Source organism: Anneissia japonica, unplaced genomic scaffold (assembly GCF_011630105.1).
Source record: "Anneissia japonica isolate Jap-2015-1 unplaced genomic scaffold, ASM1163010v1 scaffold142_len1259957_cov175, whole genome shotgun sequence".
Lineage (NCBI taxonomy): Eukaryota > Metazoa > Echinodermata > Crinoidea > Comatulida > Comatulidae > Anneissia > Anneissia japonica.
In genome coordinates, this window is record NW_022684560.1 from 75,635 (window position 1) to 97,309 (window position 21,675).

General features: G+C 34.8%; 1 protein-coding gene across 2 annotated transcripts in view; it reads right to left on the reverse strand.

The window, feature by feature from the left end:
- The window catches only part of LOC117106350 (tyrosine-protein kinase HTK16-like), a 31,792-nt gene extending 12,475 nt beyond the window's left edge, over positions 1-19,317 (reverse strand). The window contains exons 1-5 of one of the 2 annotated variants that reach the window (XM_033247729.1): positions 18,884-19,317; positions 16,504-16,558; positions 8,281-8,485; positions 2,015-2,258; positions 1,093-1,298 (exon numbers count right to left, since the gene is read on the reverse strand). In XM_033247729.1, coding sequence (XP_033103620.1) covers positions 1,093-1,298; positions 2,015-2,258; positions 8,281-8,485; positions 16,504-16,535 — 687 coding nt within the window. In that variant the 5' untranslated portion in view covers positions 16,536-16,558; positions 18,884-19,317. Of the gene's footprint in view, positions 1-1,092; positions 1,299-2,014; positions 2,259-8,280; positions 8,486-16,503; positions 17,247-18,883 lie in introns of those variants that run through there. The other variant, XM_033247723.1, reaches the window with a different exon arrangement.
- Between the last annotated feature and the right edge of the window lie 2,358 nt (positions 19,318-21,675).

Sequence of the window (21,675 nt, forward strand, 5' to 3'; positions counted from 1 at the left end):
AATATTTTATCATCAAAATGTACTAAAAAACACAGAAGCTCGCATTAGATTAGTTATCGAACACACATTTAATCATCAATTAAAATTACAAAGAAAAAGTAAGATAAAATATCTTAATAATTATGTTAGAAATTGGGATCAATGGTGTATCAGTGAAAAAAATGGCATCCGGTTGAACACTTTTTGCAACGATAGCAACGGAGTAGTATCACATGGTATCGTGATGTAACAGTGTAATACTCTATAGCCTCTATTCAGATTTTAATGACATAGTTACCTCATTTTTATGAATTTTAGGGTATAATCAGACTACACATTTTATTTTTTGTAAAATTGTTAAGATGCGTGAGATAATGGGACGCAGGCGCGAGGTGCAAAAAGTGGATGCCCATGAGTGGGACTCGCACATTATGTGAGAGAGTTGACAGGTGCAGACTGGGCCTAGAACTATTCTAAGGTCCATTTCCAACAATAACTCACCTCATGCACCTGGTTGCTGAAATGATGATGACTGGGCTAATATCCATGAATAAGGTATAAAAAGTATTAATTAAAGCATGAAACAAGGCTGTTTGAAATGATTACACAAGGAATTATGTTGTGTTCCTCAGTAAAAAGAAACAACAAAGATTTTATGTTAGCTGGGCTTTGGTCAATTTCTTTTGGGTGTAATTAAATGTGGATATCTTTAAGTTTGCCATTTTTCCCAATGACTGTACTGTATAGTATATACTGTACTTTGCTAAAGCCATTTTGAAAGCTGGTGACTTTTATTGTATTATTTAACTTTTATTGATATATTTTACTATTTCTCCTAAAGAGAGATTAAATGAATTGAATTGAAATAAAGAACACTGTTGGATGGAACCTTCTTCTTTTTTTTATAATACAGGTCTCCTTCCAATTAAAGACTACTTTTGGGACCAGAGATTCCATGGTCTTTAGCAGACATGGTGTCTACCTACTAATAATTAAGACATCTGTTAATTTTGGGACCACAGAAAAGCAGTCTTTAACTGAAGGCAGTCTTAAATTGGAGGGGTCTTTGAGGGACAAGTAGTATGTTAATAATAAACCCAAACATATAAATACCTTAGTATCAATTTCAAAGTTATAATACAATCCTCCAGAGACCATGGTCAAAACGTAAGTGTCTGGTTTATGCGTACTGCTACGAACCAGAAACTGCCCATGACCCCCACCATTCATAGTGATCTGTTGAATCGCGTAACCACGATCCTTGACACCGTGAAACCAGTCTGTGTAGCTTGTTTTAGGTGGAGGAGGCACAAATTTTACTGTAGGAGAGACACAAAGAAAAGTTCATTTAAATATCTGTAATTATCAAGCAGTAACTCATAGTATATCAATTTAAATTCAGTTTAGGATGATCTATTTTTGTGTAACTGTAACCTAGAATTATGTCTATTATTAGACTTTTTCACTCCTACCTTTTAAATTTCATTTGTACTTGTTAATGATGATTTGCACTAAAGTTTCTCATACTGTATTCTGGTACCTTGTACTTAAAGTACTGTAACACTCGATACACACTCCAGCTGGGAGAATGTATTTAATGTTTCACCTAGAAACTGTAGTCTACAGTATTGTTTACAATTGTCTGCACAAAAAACTATTATACTAGAGCAGTCACTCCATAGAGTGCATACTTCAGCCCTGTGCCTGAATACACAATACGAATACAATACACTGGCCGAGTTTGATGGTTGAAACTGCAGCATACCCTCAATGAAATAATGGAATAGCCCACCATATTCTTGCCCATTGTTTTCTTGAGTGCTGCTTGAATATGTATGACACGATTCCATTATTTTCCTAAATGCTTGAGGGTAAAAAATATTGAATTTCTGTGACCTTTACCTTGTCATTTGACCTTTTCTTCCAAAAATTGAAAGGTGTCTTTCCTTAATTATTATGTACCACTCCACTAAATTTTATGATGACCGTTTTTTAGTTTTTGCATTATCTTCTAACAATAATATTATAACCTTACATAGTAGTTCTGCTGTGTTTTTATTCTCGTATCGTACCGCTAGCTTATATGGAGTGTCCTCATCTGCGTTTCTAGGATTCCGAGGCACACCCATGTTGAGCAGTTGATTAACACATTCTGAGTTTCCTCTCTGTGCTGCTGTGTGAAGCGGTACCCAGCCTGTAGTATGGTGGCGGGCTGTTGGGTCTGCACCTCTTTCTACTAACAGCTGACAGATGAGAGGAAAATTGTTCAGACAGGCATGCTGAAAGACACAATTGTTCATTCATTAATTAATTTATAATTAATACATTTTGAAGTAGAGATCTACAACAGTGCAAACTAACAAGCTCGCAGGGCCAGTGGTGGCTCCAGAAATTTGCCGCCAAGGGGTCCAACATATCCGACAGCGGGGTTAGAACCAAGAACTGTGATCAGGGTCCTGGAATAAAAATTCCTGGTAGGGCTGATGGGGAGAGTTTCTATGGTTAATATGGACTAAAATTGTGCTTTTACTGTAGACCACAATATAATTAAGAATTGGCAATCAAAATAGTGTAATGTTTTTGATAAGGCATTGAGAAAATGTAATCTCCTATGAGAAATATTCTCATTTTTTTTATCCTTATAGCATAAAACTAAAATTTATGCCAATATTTTTTCATGGTTTTTAATAATTAGTTAGAGTACTGTATATGCATTTTTTTTTTTTTTTTTTTTTTTATTTTAGTGAAATTTTGCCTGGAATGGGGCTTTAAAGGTTAACCTCGTGGGAAGTGTTGGAAAGCTGTGGGCAACAGTGAGTAAAAAATGAAGGAAATGTGGTCCAGCATGCAAGGTAGTGATTTCTATAGTTCCATTAGTATTGCATCTCTTTGCAGGTTCTGCTTCAAATTACGGTAAACAAAAACAATGTGATCTTTATTTGTAGCTAGTAGTGTAGAGAGGCCTAAGCTATGCACGATGTTCGTGGCCAACTCCTTGCCCTAAATAAAGTTATGCGACAGGTTAAATATTACATTGATTAATACATTTTTTTTTTTATTTTTTTTTTTTAATTTAGTGAAATTTTGCCGGGAATGGGGCTTTAACATTTTATGTCCGACAACCTTGCAGTGGTGTCTAAAGGCTAGGGGTTCAGCCCTGTCTGGGTTTATTGTCCCAACCGACCTGAAACAGCAATTTCAAGTCTGGAAAAAATGAAAGTAAAACTATTAAAAATCAAACTGCATCAATATAATTTTAAACTGACCAATTAACACAAATAATTGGACACTTGAGGTGATGTACAATCGTATTCTCTCTTTTGGGACACAAAACTGTTTGCCAAATATGAAACTAAAATAGGGAAGAAATACTGCATAAACATGTCAATAAAGGAAGCCCAAAGGAGAAGGAAGCAAAGCAAATAAATTTGTGTTGTGCAACAACATCGGTAGCTACAATGTACAATTATCATAATATGAAAGTTGAACTCCACAGAGACATATTTTATTATATTTAATAAGTAAATTTGCTTTATAATAGTTCCCACTGGAAATATTACACAGAAACATGTGATCACAAACTGTAGTATTTACAGTGCAAACTCATAAATACATTTTATGATCTAAAAAAAGTGAAGTAGATTTAGAATTTACTAAAGCAATATTGCAATAGGAAGTGTATGATAATTTATAAGTGTTCATACTGCACATAATTTGTATTTAAAGGGACAACCAACGCGTGTTCCATTCTAGCCTGGGGGTGTCAATTTTTTTAATGTTCATACTATACATTGTTATCGCAGAAAGACGGAAGGTGCATATATTGTATTAAGCCTGGTTGGTGTACCTTGTTATTACACTTCGCCACCAAAAAGGCCTGAAATATAAAAGAGGTTGCATTTTGAATCCCACTCTACTACTTTACTTCAGGCCACAAGTCCCATGCATGTAGGTGATAATGCCTAGGCCTATCAACCACTGAAACTCTCCTGCCAGGATCCTATGCTTACCTACTCCATTTACAAAACAATAAAACACTATATTGATTATTTTGTTAAATTCTTCATATAAGAGCTTTAATAGCTCTAGTACAGTAGAGTATATTAAAATACAGTTTATGATTGTCTAATTTTTGAAAATCGCATCTTACACTATAGTAGGCCTGCAGGTGCTGTTTTATCACTAAACTAGTTGTGCTGGATTTTTTTGGAAGTTTTTACCAATACTGATTCAGGTCACAGATTTAATTGGATTACGATAAATATTATAGCCTGAATCGTAGGTATGAACGGGCCTTTAGAATATTAAGTTTATTAAAGTGTTAGTCTTTAAAGTGCTGAGTTTTGTCATTATTATACTGTTAGCTATGAACATTCATTTGAAATCTAAAGATCTTAAGATTCATATTGCTTTAATAACTGCAAAAGTATTCAGGGGACACTAACCAAAAACGTGAAATTGTCCCTTTAATAGGGGTTTTAGGCATGTTTTCATATAATGATGACATATAATTCTTTATAATTTTATTTTTATTGACATAATTAGTTACGGTAGAATTAGAACTAATTTATAGCAACAATTTGCAATGCAAACACAATTCCTTTATAATATGAAATCAGCAGAAATGTAACTAAAACAATAGTTTTATATGTTCCCAATATTGTTTCATGATGCAATGTTTTAATGAATGAATTAGGATCCTATGAAAGTGCAGGAAAAACGGAGAAAAAGAAATTCCTATGGTTAAGGTTCGAAATTGACAAGATTGGTTTATACGAACTAACACATGCAGTAGGCAAATATTACTCCAATATTTACTCCAAAGATTTGGGGAGAAATCATGAGAAAATTTCAATTTCGGGTGTTGAGACAATGGTCACTTTTGCTCATTTTTGTATTTTTGTTCCCCCATACCTCAAAATTTAAGAGTCTGTGCTAACTGAAAAAAATTAAGTGTATAGCCTGTAACTAGTGCTTGAAGAAAATACAGAAGAAACAGTGTGTAACTTGTTACTTTTGGTGTACGTGGGTCACAAACATGGCTGAAACGCTTATTTTGATGCCAATGCTGTCTGTATAGTTGTGCATAATGTGATTTTCAAGATGGTAATTTTTCAAAATGGTTGATATTTAACGAGTGTGTGAATGATATGTGACAATAAATATAAAATATAAAACATTTAACCCAATTTGTAGTACAAATTCTCATTTATTTAGTTTATGTGATGTGTCAAAGTATAAGAAAATTGATATTATAAGAAGTCCCTCATCTCAGTAAAATACAAAATTGTTCATAAAATGAAAAGTATTCAGCCGATTTGCTTCAAATAAGAAGTATTTTATTTCTTTTTTTTGTCACTTTATGAATAAAATAGAATTACAAAGACATATATAGACATAAGAAAAAAATCACTTGTGATACCTATTAATAGGGGTGTCTCCTTAATAGGGGTTGGCCGCAGTGTTAAAAGATATATCGCCCCTCGTTTCACGGAAAAGTGTCCCCTTAATAGGGGTGTCCCATGTATAGGGGTGTCCCAAAAGAGGGGTTCTACTGTATGCTGTAAAGAACAATGAACTGAAATGCTATTGTCTTCATCACTGCTGATACACAAAAACATTGTACTGTACTACTAGTGTATGGTGGAATAAACATTGTATAAATGAACATTGCATTGTGAAAGAGTCCCAAGTGCTTAGAATTCACTTCCCAGAAATCTGGTAATACTGTAAATGAACTTTTTTTTTAATCTATTTTGCTGAGCATGGACATACCCAGCACTGACTTTCACGAGACAATTGTTATCGAGCTTTCGATTGCACGCCAACGGTAGCACGTAGAACAAAATGACATCACTAAAAGTCATCTGCGCATGCGATAGTGTTAAGTTCGCATGGATTCTAAGATGCAATTTGGCCAAATCTACGTATGCAGAGAACGTAGGATGCCCCGGTAGGATGGTCACGCATGAGTGATTTCGTTCTAGCGTCGGGTCATAAAACAAATCAAAAGCTCCCTAATATTAATAATATGTGGTACTGTACCATTTGCGGGAGATGGGTTATTTTCCGGGAGGTTTTTGCTTCCTTGCAGTGCGGTAGGATGTCCTGATTTCCAGAGGATTCCTGTGATGTTGGAGATTTTTGACCTATGCATATATACTGTAGTGTATATAAAAAGCCGCATAGAGAATTACTTGAAATTTAAGTGTACTGGACAACATTGATAGCTGGAATGTTAAAGTACAGTACAGTATACTGAACATATTCAATGAAGAAGGCCAACAACTCTACTTTTTTTTAGGAGCTTCTCTCATCAGACCTTCAAATAATGTTTTTAAAACCATTAAAAATAGTTTTAAATTTATTAATAAAAAGAGAGTATAAAAAAAATATCTTGGAAAAACGGGATGCTGCATGACATGCCAAGGAGGCAGCGCACTACTGTATAATAGCAAATAACACATTAGTCACAAAGTCACGAGCAACAATTAAAAAAAACAAAACAAAGCCAAACAGTATAATAGCCTCCTTAGAGCTTTGCTCTCTCAGGAAGGCTAATACTATGTAAGCTAAAAAATGTGTAGAAATGGATTAGGAGTGTGAACCTGGTGTGTCCTTGGATAAGCACTTTTATCTGCTTGATTTCTCTTCACCCTGGAACAGTGCAAGGATGTGAATGTTTAACACATGAATTTCACAGGGATCAAAGGATAATGACAATTTGTGACAGATGTTTATAACCAATGATGAAGGATAATTATTATAGCCATATGATTAGTTCAGAGTACATAAAATTGCCACAAAAGAAGAAGTTAATTGAACATACTGTTCTGCAGTACTCCTTCCAAACATCAACACTACTAATACTATGGGCCCATTCGAGCGAAGAACTCTGACCGTATTCCGTTTATTTCACCGGTTAATCGCGCTGAGCACTTAGCGGGTGGTCGACTGTTTGAGCAAGTTTTAGCTCACGTTACCAATACCGTGTAAGGAAGCTACTGTACTCCGGAAGTAAATTTCAACTTATCCCATGGTTATTAACCCATTCTTAGTTTACTTTCTACTGCTGGCATGCACAGCGCAGCGCGCAGGAACAATATTGAACTCAACAACTTTATAAACGTTGCTTTGAAATCTGCACATCGAACACATTGTCAAGCAAACTTTGATTGTCGTGCATGTCAGGAGGCAAAGGAGAGCTGCAACCAGGCCTTGGCCGTAACCCTGTTGAATTTCGCACGTTAGATTGTGGACAAAACATTTGGAAAAACAATTAAGGTTAATTTATCATTGTCTCCTGCTCCATGTTCATTGCATGCACAGTATTCTACCCATCAATGTCTTTTAAAAAATCAGTTCTATAACATGTGTGTATGTGTGTGCTATTTTTTTTCCTCCGGAGCCTGGATTTAAAAGAATTACTCAAGTGTGCAAATGATTTTGAAATTAGTAGTAGTTATACTAATGCAACACCACGTTGCTCACAACAGATCATTTTTAATGACGATCTATTCAGGCTGCACTGACAATCAGCAGGCGACGTCGCGACATCTGATGCTTACAGGGAATGGAGTTAAGATTCATTGTACGACAGTCGTACAACCTCCATAGAATAGCACCGCCCGATTTCCCCCGGCTTTAATGGCGACGGACTTGAAATTTAATAACGTGTAAAGTAATAAGTGATGATACGCAGTTACTGTATACTGTCATTTTGGGTCTGTGCAGGGTGCTGACCCCCGAACTTCACTGCTGTTTTTGTTCTTATTACCAAAAGAAAACAGGGGTTTCAGTAAGAACTGAACATTCCTGCCATTACCACTTATAAGGAACGTCACATGGATGGTGCTGTTGGTTAAGGATGTGTTCTAAAGAACCAAAAGGTCATGAGTTTGAACCGCGTATTGGTATTCATTTTTTTCCCCCAATTTTAAGACATTTATTTTTTCAATTTTAAGACATTTTAATTTTGGTCAAATGAACACTCTAAATATTATTTTTTTTTGTACAAATAAAAATTCTAATTTTTAAAAAATTCTATTTTATTTATTAGCTATTCCAAAACACCCAATATAATAACTTGCGCCTGTTCCGTATTTAAGCGTGGAGGAATGCACGGAACGGGGAGCGCTCACTCTTGTTTGCTTCCAGCATGAATTCAACTGTGTTGTTAATACTGTATTACTGTAGAAGGTACAATACTCAATCTAAAGTCATAACCTGGGCATTTTTTGACATACTGTACAGGACTTAGTCAAATTGATGGTCTGGATCAATTAATTTAGTCAAACTTACGTGCAAAGCTGTAACTCCAGAAGCATCTTTGGCATTCACATTGGCTTTGTGGTCCAGAAGTAACATTACAATATCATAATTTCCGTTGTCGACGGCTATCTGTAGTGCTGTGTAGCCTGCAGAGTTGCGAGCATCTAGGTACTTTGCCAGGCTGTGTTCCCGCAACACCTTCCTCGTTAGATCTAAGTTGGATTCAGATACTGCTCTATGAACAAAAAATATAAATTTGTATAAAAAAAATACTTCTTTGAAGTAACTCTAAGCAGAACATTTGTTGAAGTAAAGTAAGCCTCCCTTTTCCCATACATGAACTTGTCATTCAAACACACAATTGATCCACATGCTTTAACTACTGTTTATTTGCACTGTTTATAACTTGTAAAGTTATTTCATTTGATACTTAACAAAAGTGAATTTTGTGGTTATCTATGAGTTGCATATTTTGGTAGTTGAAGTACTGTATGTATGTCATTCCTCTACTTTGTTAGTGGAACAATGTTTTTAAAACTTATTTCAACTATCAAAAAATGTTCAATGGCCGTTGTTTTCTGATAATCTCTCAGTACATTATTTGTATCTGTTGTGTAACTGTATTTGTTATTGATTCAATTCTTGCTTATTACAGTATTTAAATATTTGAAGATTTAAAAAAAAAAATCATTTCTATTACTGAATTTTTTCATTGGGGCCATTTTTACCTACTTGTCATTTGGGGCCATTTTTACCTACTTGTCATTTGGGGCCATTTTTACCTACTTGTCATTTGGGGCCATTTTTACCTACTTGTCATTTGGGGCCATTTTTACCGGGGCCATTTTTACCGGGGCATTTTTACCGGGGCCATTTTTTCCGGGGCCATTTTTTCCTGGGCCATTTTTTCCGGGGCCATTCTTACCTACATTCATGCATTGGACCAATGGGGTAGGGGGACTTCCACCCCTGGTGTAGGCTTTTGATTACAAAGGTGTGAAACTAGGAAATTTATTGACTGATCCATAACCGTGAAGAGATTTTTGAAAATTTATGTAGATTTCACACAACCAATGTCCTAGAATTCAGACAATGAAGGCAAGCACTCTTGATTCCACATGACCTAGATATTACTATTGTTATGCAATCGAATAATCCCTAATTACTGAGTACTGGAAAATAATAAACAATTTTATTAACGTTTAGATTTGACCCCACCCATGTAGAAATCAAACAATGAGAACACAAGCACTCTTGATTCCATTTAAAGTGATGTCATTACTTCCTTGATCTTGAAACTGTTTAATGCAATCAGCAGACTCCCTAATTATTGGAAAAATAAACATACTGATGACTTTATTAACAAGGAAATACCATTATTTAAATAGTATTTGCATGAATGATACTTATTGTCTACAGGAACAAACAGCAATCTCAATCATATCACCTGAGCTGGATGGTGATTGTAAACAAACACTGATTGATGCAGCAGTGTGTCTAAAGAGCAAGGCCTTTTCTGAGTATTTCCACAGTTGGATAGTAAATTATTACATTGACTGGAATGAATCTGTAATAAACTTGATAGGAGCACCTCCTCCATTTTTAAACGACACCCGACCACGTCCTCTTTGCTCTTGTTGGAGGCATCCATCCCAACATTAGGGAAATTGGACCCCTGTCGGGAAAATCTTGGCTCCACCTCAATTTTGGAGTTGTGCATAAGTTGTGGGCTAACAAGTCTGGGACGGAGAATCTCTAGCACCATCACCACTAACTGTGCAATGGCAGGTCTACTTAGCATACAATACATTACAGTAAAATTGAGATCTTGTGTATGAAAGTACATGGATGTGCATCCTGCAATTGAGTCACTGCTGGGCAAGCAGTGGCATTCCCCTCCCACTCCCGCACCCGAAATTTTCAAAGAAAAAATACTATGCTTAAAGTATAGTTAAATATCACTTTGCATATCACCCTATTTTGCAGTTACTGTAGTTCAACCTCACTAATCATTCAGTCCTCCTAGTTCACCTTTGCAACACATTAGGGCCCCTTCCCCTTCCCCCTATTTCAAGATTTGGAACTGTGGCGAAGATAAAGGGTGAGAAAAGATGGGCAGGAAGAACAACATTATTATTTGTTATACATCATCATTGCAAACAATCTTAAAGAATTTATAATAATCAACCAAGTTTTTTTAGTCATGTTCAATATAGACCCCCCCCCCCCCAATCTCTCATATATATTTGTCTGCAATGCAAGCAGAATACTGTTTATTAAGCACTGCAACAGACCCACAGCAAGTACTGTATGTACTGACTGATATACAGTACTGTATTGTACTGAAAGCAACCCACTGCCATTCTATGCTGGCAGGTTCCTGAAAAATGCACAGATAATTTTAGAATGGAAATCTATTTCAAACAATCATACTATTTTTCATTGTGAATTTAACCTTCGCTATTGGATCATTATTATAAAACAACAGCATTTCCTCGTCTTTTATGCTGATGCCTTGCAGTCTCGCAATGTTTTGTTGACATTCTACACTAACTAAAGTCATGTGACCAATAGCATCGTATAATTTAGAATTCACTGATTTTGTATGGATGTGCAACGATGTGGAATGACTTCCAACAATGTGATTAAAAAAACCCCAATGGGAAAACACTTATTTTCAGCCATTGTGTCCAAGAGTGAAAATAAATAAAACATAAACTGAAAAGATTTACCAAAATTCAGTTTCATTATTACGAGTGTAAGCTAGCTCTACCACAATGACATCTACTGTTTAAATACTACTTTAAACAATTTCCTGGTTTACAATCTCAAAAAAAAAAGATCGTATGAAAGAGGCCTAGCAAAGCTATCATAAATTTATATTATAACATACTGTAGTCAGAGTAGTCACTTTAACTATTCAGTGCGTTTAAGGGTAGGCGCCGTTTATTTTCTCTAAGATAGTGAAGTTTTTTGGTTTTTTTTGAGACCCTGACCTGCAACATTTTCACCCAAAAATTTAATCACCTCTTTCTACATTTTGTGTAAAAATCAAAGATGATTCTACAATATGATTTATAGTCACACTACAACACATTTAAATATATTCTTTAATAATGATTCTAACATTAACATTGCCAAATGCAGCCTTTTCAGCTTTAATGTTCTTAGGCAGGGTTGTAGCTAATAAAAACTAAGGGTGGGGATAGATATTTTGAGGGTGGGTGCGTGATAACCTTGGTAAGTGGGTTAATAAGGATGGGCCATGAAATTAGCTTTAGACTGGGTGGCTCTGCCCATTAAAACTACATTCCTGCTTAAGTTAGTGTTTTACTCTTTACTAAACTTTCATGGGCCCCAACACGTGTTCGCCCCAGGGCCCCACAACTCGCCATTACGCCGCTCTTCATTTCACATTATCAACATCTTTAAAATCAAAATGTAAAAATTTGGAATAATATGGTCTCTTTGAAACCACTGCTTAATTGTGTGCATGGTTTTAGGTAGCTTGTGAATAGAACATTAGTATGTACTGTACTGTGCAGGAGTCAGTGGATTTAATTATTCTGTACTAGACTTGTGTTTTAATTTAAAAGTGTAAAATTATGTTATCTCCTAAAGTTTAACTAATTGTAGAGAGCACAATCAAATCTCATTAGGCACGTTCAGACAAGTCAGAAGTACAGTTAGCACTTTACTTGTCGTAAGCCCTGGGTAGTGCCTGTGAAGTCGCTCTTTGTATTAAGTTACTTCAACCTTTTTTCAGACAATTTACACTCCTGAGCAGTCTCAGGAGTGAATGCGCTCCTTCCACGTACACATGGAAGATAGGGAATACACGCTCCAAGTAGCGCTGTGTAGACGCACTTACTTCAGAGCTCGCAAGTAAATGTAACCTTTATTTTGACCTCAAATTTTTACAAAAGATAGATACATACAAATTAGTACCAAAATAACATTTCCTGTGATGTGTAAACCTTTGTAGAAATGTTTCCATTGTTTACAATTTTCAGAGTTTGCGTGCAAAATAATCGTTGAGCGAAAGTGGTGATTATTCTTCTGAAAAATTTGCATAGTTACTTCTAAGCTTTGAACTAGCTTTGAAATATGTAAGTAAAAACTATTATGCCCTGGGTAAGCATCGTGTGGACACTCGTCGGATGTAACATGTGTGTAAAATATTACGTTGTCATAACTTTACTTCAGACGGAAAACCGTCTGAACATACTGTAACTATAAAATGTGACGAACGACAAAAACTTAAAATTAAATTTTACAATGTTTTGTAGTGATAACCATAATTTTCTGTACGTTTCATCAGTTGGTAATACATCCTTTAGCTTGGTTTTTGACTTGGTTTAAACCCATTTTCTACAATCCATTATAGGCCTATAAGTAAACATTTTACCATTTGATTTTTTTTCTGTTTAACCACCAAATAGTAAATTTGATGTAGAAAAGATTCTAGAAATTTTAATGGTTCCTACTCAGTGAAATGCATCATTCAAAACTTAAAATAAAAATATTGTATTTTAAATAAATATTAAGCTGTACTGTATTTCAAATATGGTGACAAAACCATTTCCTCTTTTATGCTAGCCATACTGTAGGCTTCTCTCTATGGTACAAACCTAGTGTATTGGCCATACACTATGCCATCCTATATTTATGATAAAATATATAAATAAAAGTATATACATTAAAAATCTGCTGTATATGCTTCAAAGGAGTCACTTTCTGAAGAATGTTATTTCTTTTCTGTCCACACACTTATATCATAGGATTAATCATTTATATACAAATACATAAATTTCCATGTAATTTTAAATGATTCATAAATTGTACCACATTTTATAGGCTTATGTTGCAATTGAGATTTACTGTAGTCTGCACTGAATACTGTACATAATAAATTCATAAAAGGAAGCGATTCATCCCTAATCTGCGGGACTTACATCAAGTCTAAATTGCTTAAAACATTTCAAGTTTCTATTTAGCACACTGCAACTCCCATTGGAGGAACATACTCCTTCAACCTGTGTATGAATTTCGATGAACATGCAAGAATATGTGTCATCCACTTAATTTAATAATTAATAGCAACCGCTCGTTCACTTATATTCTACTTTGAATTCCCTGACAGCTTGTTTTTAAAGTACGCAAACCTAAATTGTGTGTTCCTTCCTAACACTTTCTCTAATTTGTACTGCTACTATTTTTGTCAATGAACTTTACGTAGAATATTTAGGGATTTTTAAAACGGGCTAAATATAGCTCATGTGGGCACATGGGGGTAGGCAACTGTCACAGAATGTTTGTCCTTTACCTGTACTTTCTCTTCTCAACATTACTAATGGTTTGTACTGTACATCTAAGTTGATCTCAATGTTTTGAACTACGTATAGTGGGATAAGCGATGCGTTTTGTTTTGTTTGAAGGTTTGCTTGCAAACAAAGTAGTAACAATTGTTTATTGCTTTTTCCCTATTGGACAAAATAAATTCTGAATCTACTGTAACTATGTGGTGTAAGTACTACAAACATAGAGTATACTACTGTATACGGTAACTATTTGGTTTTGTAAACGTAGACTACAGTACAATAAATTATTCTACATAAAATTGTTCCCTAGCTAGCCAAATCTGACTGGGAATTTTAAACTGTATACAGTAATCTATTTGGGGGAAGGGGTGGGTTTATGAAAGTTCCGTTTTTTATTTATTTTTAATATTTTTGGTAAGTTTACATTTCTCACTTTCATATATTGTACTTCGTCTCTTGTTTGTACTGTACATTTTTATAGAAAGCAATTTAATTAATAATTACTATCCAAGCCAAAGATAGTCCTGCCTACAGCAGGCCTGCGAAATCTAGTGGAAATTCCTAGTTTAAGATATTTAATTTTCTTTTAACATAACTTTTTTGAATATTAAGTTATCAACATAAAATGAGATAAAAAGTTTAAAAATTGATTTTACCAGTCAATATAACAACCAATGCAGGGAATATTATAGGAATGTTGTTATTTACAGCACAACTACAATAATTATGGAGGGGGAAAACAAGCTAATAAATTTAACTAAATAAAAATCAATTAACGATTGCATTTTGTGTTTGACATTTTTTTAAACACTCAACACAGACCTAGGTGTTTGTTCATGTTGTATTGTACTGTAAAATAAAATTTTCTCACCATACACAAATGGATCCACACTCATAAAAAAGATTATCTAAAAAAAAAAATGCAAATTTTACCAGCTATAAAAATATATAATCCTTAAAATTAGTGTTAGAGTGCACCCTCACTATTCTTCCCGAGAATACTGTGAAAACCCTTGGTTCTCCAATTTGTAGACTGGGGTCCATATTTAAGTTGATTAAAATGACGCGGTCTCACACATGTGTTTACAGGTAGTTGGGGAATGCTGCTGGGTTGAGTCCTTGCGTGGTGACTTACAGTATCATTGTTTTTGTGACACAGAGTTTGGATGGGTTTTGCACTTTGTTTTGGGGGGTTTGCGGGTTTTAGCACTTTTTTTGTACAAAAAATGGCATTTTTAACCCAAAAATAGGTTGTGACGAACATAAAATTAAGACTTTTTTTTATTGAGATACCAAGTTGAGTCCTATACTATGTGATTCAATCATTATCACAGGGTTTGGATGGGGTTTGCGGTACATTTTGGAGGTTTGCGGGGTATGCGGGGTTTAGCAATATCCGCTTTGTCCAGACTTTATACTTGGTTTATTTTGCCAAGGATAGTATAGTAGCTCTAAGCATGTTTTATTTTATCGTTATTTATACATTATATTAGCTAGGCCTATACATAAATATTATATAATATACGTATCATGTATTGATTGTTATATTGTTATCAGTAGTAAATAGTAAAATAATTTGTGATGTAAAGGTATTAATTATAGGCCTAGGCTTATTAATAAAAAAAAACTCTTTACATTATTGTTGTTAATAATATAAATTTGTAATAATACAGTAATAGAATTTCCGTTTGATGTTAGACTAATTGTTTACTAAGACTAAAAAGGTAAACTAAAAAGTTTTACTATTCGAATGTCTTTGTTTTGCTCTTTGTTTTAGGTTTAATTCTGCTATTAAGAATTAAAGAGACAACAATTTTAAAAGTTTGCAAGTATTCTCATTGATCGACTATAATTCAACATAGGAATTCCGGTTACATGTATTTTTTAATTGTTTTCAATTTACTGATCAGAAATTGGTTGTATTTTTGTTTATTTCGCATTAAGTTTTAGTACCGCCCATGCTCTGTTGATAGGCCAATTAAATTTCAGGCAACTTGTAGCAAAGTATCTCTAATGTATATCACTCACGCATAATTTATTAAACACGAATATTTCTTCCACTCCTGTGGACTTCATCGGCGTGAGTGGTATACATTAGAGTACTTTTAGCAGAAACGGGACGCTGGATTTCAGATACCGTCTTTCATGCGGTATATTTTATACCATATATCTTTAGGAAAAGCAGCAGAAACAGGCCCTAAATGGTATTCGTTTCTTATTATTTCTTATACATGAAGAAGGTTTAGATTTTATCTATTATATTATGATATATATATATATATATACATATATATATATATGTACACATAGTGTATATACACAGTATAAAGGAATATATATATAATATATAATATAATTATATATATATATATATATATAATATATATATATATATACCGTAGTAGTATAACTCATTAAGCATTGTCATGATTATGTCGTTATTATTGTCAACATATCATTATTATTAGTTATATTATCCCTTTTTATAATTATTGTTATTAATATTATTTTATTAATGCAGTTTTAATTATTGTAAGTGGATGTAAATGAAAAGAAATAACAAAGGCAACGATATACAGTAAAACACTTTAATTTTGGCTTTGCATTCAAACCTCTTTTGGTAAGTATTCAGTAAATACCCATTAAATTGGGGCCGAGTTGACTCTTGGGGACAAGTTGACTTGGGGCCAAGTTGACTTGGGACCGAGTTGAATTGGGGCCGAGTTGACATGGGGCCGAGTTGACATGGGACCGAGTTGACATGGGACCGAGTTGACTTGTGGCCGAGTTGACTTGTGGCCGAGTTGACTTGGGGCCGAGCTGACTCAAATTCCCGTAAATCTATTGACTAGTTACGGCCACATAAATAAGTCCCATGCAGACTTCTTACTTTACTTCTACTTTAACTATAATCTTCTAAATGTATACTTACTTATGAAGTGGTGTGTCTCTCCCTGTTTTCATAGTTGTTGGTGGAGGAGGATCACCTTTGCAGAAGTCCCCCAGACGAGTTGGCAATCCATCTGAAGACTCCTTGTAATGGGATATCAAGTTTTCCAGTCCCGTAAAGGCTGGTCCGCTTTCTATCTGGTAAATGAAATCTCCACAGCAATGAATCTGAAAATGTTGAGGTTGGCCTGCTCTTACTAACGAAAGAACATAGTCGCCAACAACACTTGTACTCTCTCGAACCAAAAACAAACCTTCGGAGTTTCCATTTTCCAATAATATATGGACTGCCGTTTCTCTCGATATTTTACCATGATACCACCTGAGTTTCTTACCGTATTCTAGTGTCCGTGCATGTTCTTGCGCTATGTATTCTCTTAAAGATATATTTTTTGATTCAAGTATATCACTCAATTTTGTGTTGTCTGAGGGTGGTGGTCTAACTTCCGGGTTGTCTTGGCCAAAAAGACAGGGCTGTCTCTGTCTACTCGTTCTGTTAAAACCAGCTGACGACGTATTCATGGTTTAGAATCTAACCCAATATCCAACAGAAAGCACCTAAAATATGAGTTTGTGTAGCAAACCATAAAATACACTACAGTGTTTGTCCATCTGCTACCGGTTTACTACAGAACTCTAGGTTAGGCCTAGCATTTAAACAACACTGCTCGCAAAGTAATGTAAGTTGTTTTTATGTGAAGGCGACAGGGAACAGGAATCGCGTCAAATTACAGATTAGAAAATAATGATGGCGCTATTTTTAAAAACTACCGTAAAACCTTTTTTAGGATGGATTCTTTTCGAGACGGGCTGCATTTGGATTACTTTTGCAAACTAAATAGGGGGATTCTTTTCAATATGAATGCTGTAAATATTTTAAATTTTTTCTATAGGCCTACGACATTGTTTAACTTTAGAAGTCGAAATTATATTTATTTTTTTAATTTCTTTTAACCATGCTAGTACTGAGTACATAAAAAAAACCTGCAATATTGATACTGACAAGATATCATCAAAGATAACGTCAGTCTAAATGTAAGTAGGCCTACTCTCTTAAAAAGTAGCCCAATACTATCTTGGTTATAAGCCCACTGACATTGTTTTTTCAAGATTACTTTTGCAAACAAAAGAGAGGGCCTTCTTTTCGAGATGGGCTTCTTGTCGAGGTTTTACGGTATACACTAAAAACTGGTCTAATGAACAGCAGTAAAACAATACAAACAGTGTTTGCTTAAAGATGTATTTCCCACATGCAAAATATCAAAATGATTAACCTGCTCATTTTTAAGTTAAAAAAAATCAACTTGAACATAGAAGTTAGTGTATTAAAAATGTTTACACAAATAGAAACACGTCGAGCCACTGGAAGTGCAATTTTATTATCAGTATCCAGTATATGCCTACACTTTTTATTCAGTTAAATTTTTCTGTGACCAGGTTAATAATGTGTTACTGCAAAATGAGCAAGTTAATTTATTTTATTTTATTTGTTAATGATTTTTTGTCATTTTCAGGGGACAATACAAATTTAAGGAGAGGTCGTATCTGTTTCACTTTGCAAACACTGCATCAGCCGGAACATAGAAGATTCTTGAATCGAATCATGTGAAACAAACTTTACCAGTAGTTGACCCTCTCTGTCGTTATTAGCTAACAGTTATATTGCTTGGTTTGTTTGCTTGCTAGTTTTGTTTTTGTTCTGTTTTTGTTTTTGTTTTTTTGTTTTTTTGTTTTTTTTTTTTTTTTTATAGGCCTATGTATTTTTGCTGGAACATGAATGAATGAATTCATTCATTCATTAATGAGAGAGTGGACTGGAAATTTGGACTGGAAATTGGGAACAACTTTCAACCGCAGTAATATCACAATTGTAACCAACATTTCAGGAAAATGGAGATAAGCCAGAAGAATTCATTGTAACATATTTCTATTCCATATTAAATCTGCTCTTTGGAATCATTGGCAGCCACTTTTTAAATTTAACATGGTGGTAGATTGCAGGTTGAAAGTCGCATCTACAATTATTAATTCAGCTTCTAGCGTATACTATGAACAGATTTCTTTGTCAGGAATCCAGGATATTTCCTTTTATTTCTTCAAACGAGGACACAAAAAAAAAATGACACAAAAAAAATGACACCAAATTTCAGCATGCATACGATATATAAAACAGTACTACTCTAAAGCGAATTATACTGAAAAAATACATGACTTAATACTGTTTGTGAAGTGTGACTAAAGATACTTGATAGTGTTTGTCGGTGTAAGTCTACGTTCATTATACACACAAAAGAAAAGTCTTTTATTCATCGTGCTAGCCATATATATATAAGATGTGTATAAGAGACAGGGAGGAGGATCACCTTTGCAGAAGTCCCCCAGACGAGTTGGCAATCCATCTGAAGACTCCTTGTAATGGGATATCAAGTTTTCCAGTCCCGTAAAGGCTGGTCCGCTTTCTATCTGGTAAATGAAATCTCCACAGCAATGAATCTGAAAATGTTGAGGTTGGCCTGCTCTTACTAACGAAAGAACATAGTCGCCAACAACACTTGTACTCTCTCGAACCAAAAACAAACCTTCGGAGTTTCCATTTTCCAATAATATATGGACTGCCGTTTCTCTCGATATTTTACCATGATACCACCTGAGTTTCTTACCGTATTCTAGTGTCCGTGCATGTTCTTGCGCTATGTATTCTCTTAAAGATATATTTTTTGATTCAAGTATATCACTCAATTTTGTGTTGTCTGAGGGTGGTGGTCTAACTTCCGGGTTGTCTTGGCCAAAAAGACAGGGCTGTACAATATATATACATATATATATATACATACATACATATATATATATATATATATATATATATATATATATACGGTATATATATATATGTATACAGAAATTTGAGTATCATTTTTTTTATCTCTATTGTTTTCACAAATTTTACAAACCTAGGGAGCCCTTAATCCGTCACGGGTTATAATATGATACATGTCCTACAGTCGATCTCAGAGACACATTATTCTGTTATATGAATCAACAAAGATCGTTTGAGTCAAGGTGCTAGATCGAGGACCCTATGGGTAGGAGTCCGGGCCCCTAGGAATCGGGGCCCTGCGGACCGCCGCACAAGAGCACGTAGGCGCTATCTACACTCTTTGAAATATAGCTGAAAGAGCAATGGAAGTTAAACGAGATCTGTACCTATTCTTTATTGACTTCACGAAAGTCTTCGATACAACTCAAGGTTAATTTGAAACGCTATAAAACCTCAACATATAAAGATTAATAAATAATTTGAAATACCTATATTGTCAACAAAGAGCAGCCATATGAATTAACAATGAAATTGGAGGCTACGAACCAATAAAGAGAGTCATAAGACAAGGCTGTAACCTGTCTCAAGACCTGTTCTCTCTATACAGTGAAGTCATTAAGAGGAATATCCAAGATCCACCAGGAATTGTAATTGACGGACACATCTTAAAATCCTCCGCTATGCTGATAACACTGTACTGATGGCAAGCAGTGTGGAAGATTAACAGAAACTAGTATCCGTCATAAATGAATAAAGTGAAACAAAAAGAAATTAGTAATGCCACGGTGTAAGATTATGCTTGGAAATTAGTTTTTTAATTTATAGTTTAAAGTATCTAGGGACCATGGTAAAAATGAAACGGATATAAAGGCAAGAAAAGCAGTAGCAAGAAAAAGTTGAATGAAAAACATACTAACGAATATAAAACTGTCATTAAGCACTGGAATCAAAACTCCCCAGTGTTACATAATATCGATATTGACGTATCGTTACGAATCATGGACGATCACTAAAAAAAAAAACACGGAGATCTGAACCAACGCTGCAGAAATGTGATTCCTACGCAGAATGTTGCGAAGATCTTACTTGGATAAAATAAGAAATTATTAAACAACATAAAATAATATTAATCAAGGCTCCTTGGACACGTCATGAGAAGAGAGTCGTTGGAAAATTTAGTTACAGGGAAAATTGAAGGGAAATGAAGTCGAGGCAGACAAAAAATGAAATGGATAGATAGGTTGACATCCTGGTTAGCATAAGCGGAGATCCCGGGAGGATGGGGGATATATCCCCCCAATATTTGACAAGGGGGGATGGTCCATTGTATCATCCCCCCCCCCAATATTTTGACTGTGTATGGGATAAAATGGAGCTTTACACACTTCAAAAGACAGAAATAATTTGCACTATCTTATGCGCTTACAGAGATGAAAATTAGCATAATGTATTATTAATGTTGATAACAAAATTATTTTATCTGGTACCAATCTAAGCTCTTCTTTCCTTAGATGTTAGATGTGCTTGCAAAGAGAGCCGCATTTCACACTGAAGTGTGTGTACGACATCAGTGAATGTTATGTCAATTCCAAGAATACTTAAGGTTTTATCGGTTGATGAGGAATTTATTGATTAGGCCTATAATAGCAAATTGCATCAATTTATTTTGCAAAAACAAGGTTTCCAGCTTCAGAGGGGGGCACATCCCCTGTCCGCATAAGGGCACACATTGGCGCTAACACCAGGCGCGTAACAGGGGTCTTGGGTCAGAGTGGGTATTTATTTTTTTTATTTTTTATTTCAACCATCTTTAAAGAGGGTAACCCTTGTAGTTTAGCCCAGTAGGTTAACTGATATTCAGGAGCCCTCTTTAATAAAATTAAAATACAGTACAAACAACATCATTACAACATAATAATAACAATAATAATAATAATAATAATAATAATAATAATAATAATAATAATAATAATAATAATACTGAAAAAAGAAGGAAAACGAAAAGAATGATATCCCAGAAAGCCTCAAATGTTATTTTCGGGCGTCTAGAACACAAAAATTTCACGGGGGCATGCCCCCGGACCACCTAGGACATTGTTGTCTCGATCGGCCCAAATTTCGGCCCCCACCCTTTTGGACATCTCTGGATTCGCCCCTGCTTTCAGAGGATGCATTTGTCAAGGGGTGGAGAAAGATTTTCCAAAGATGGATATTTTTCCCCTTGTCCCCCTGTGTTTTTAATTTTAATTTCGTTGGAATTGATCAAAACTCCCTAAAATGTGCAATTTTTTAGAGGAAATTGGGCCATGTTAACAAGAAATGCGCGAGAAATTTTAG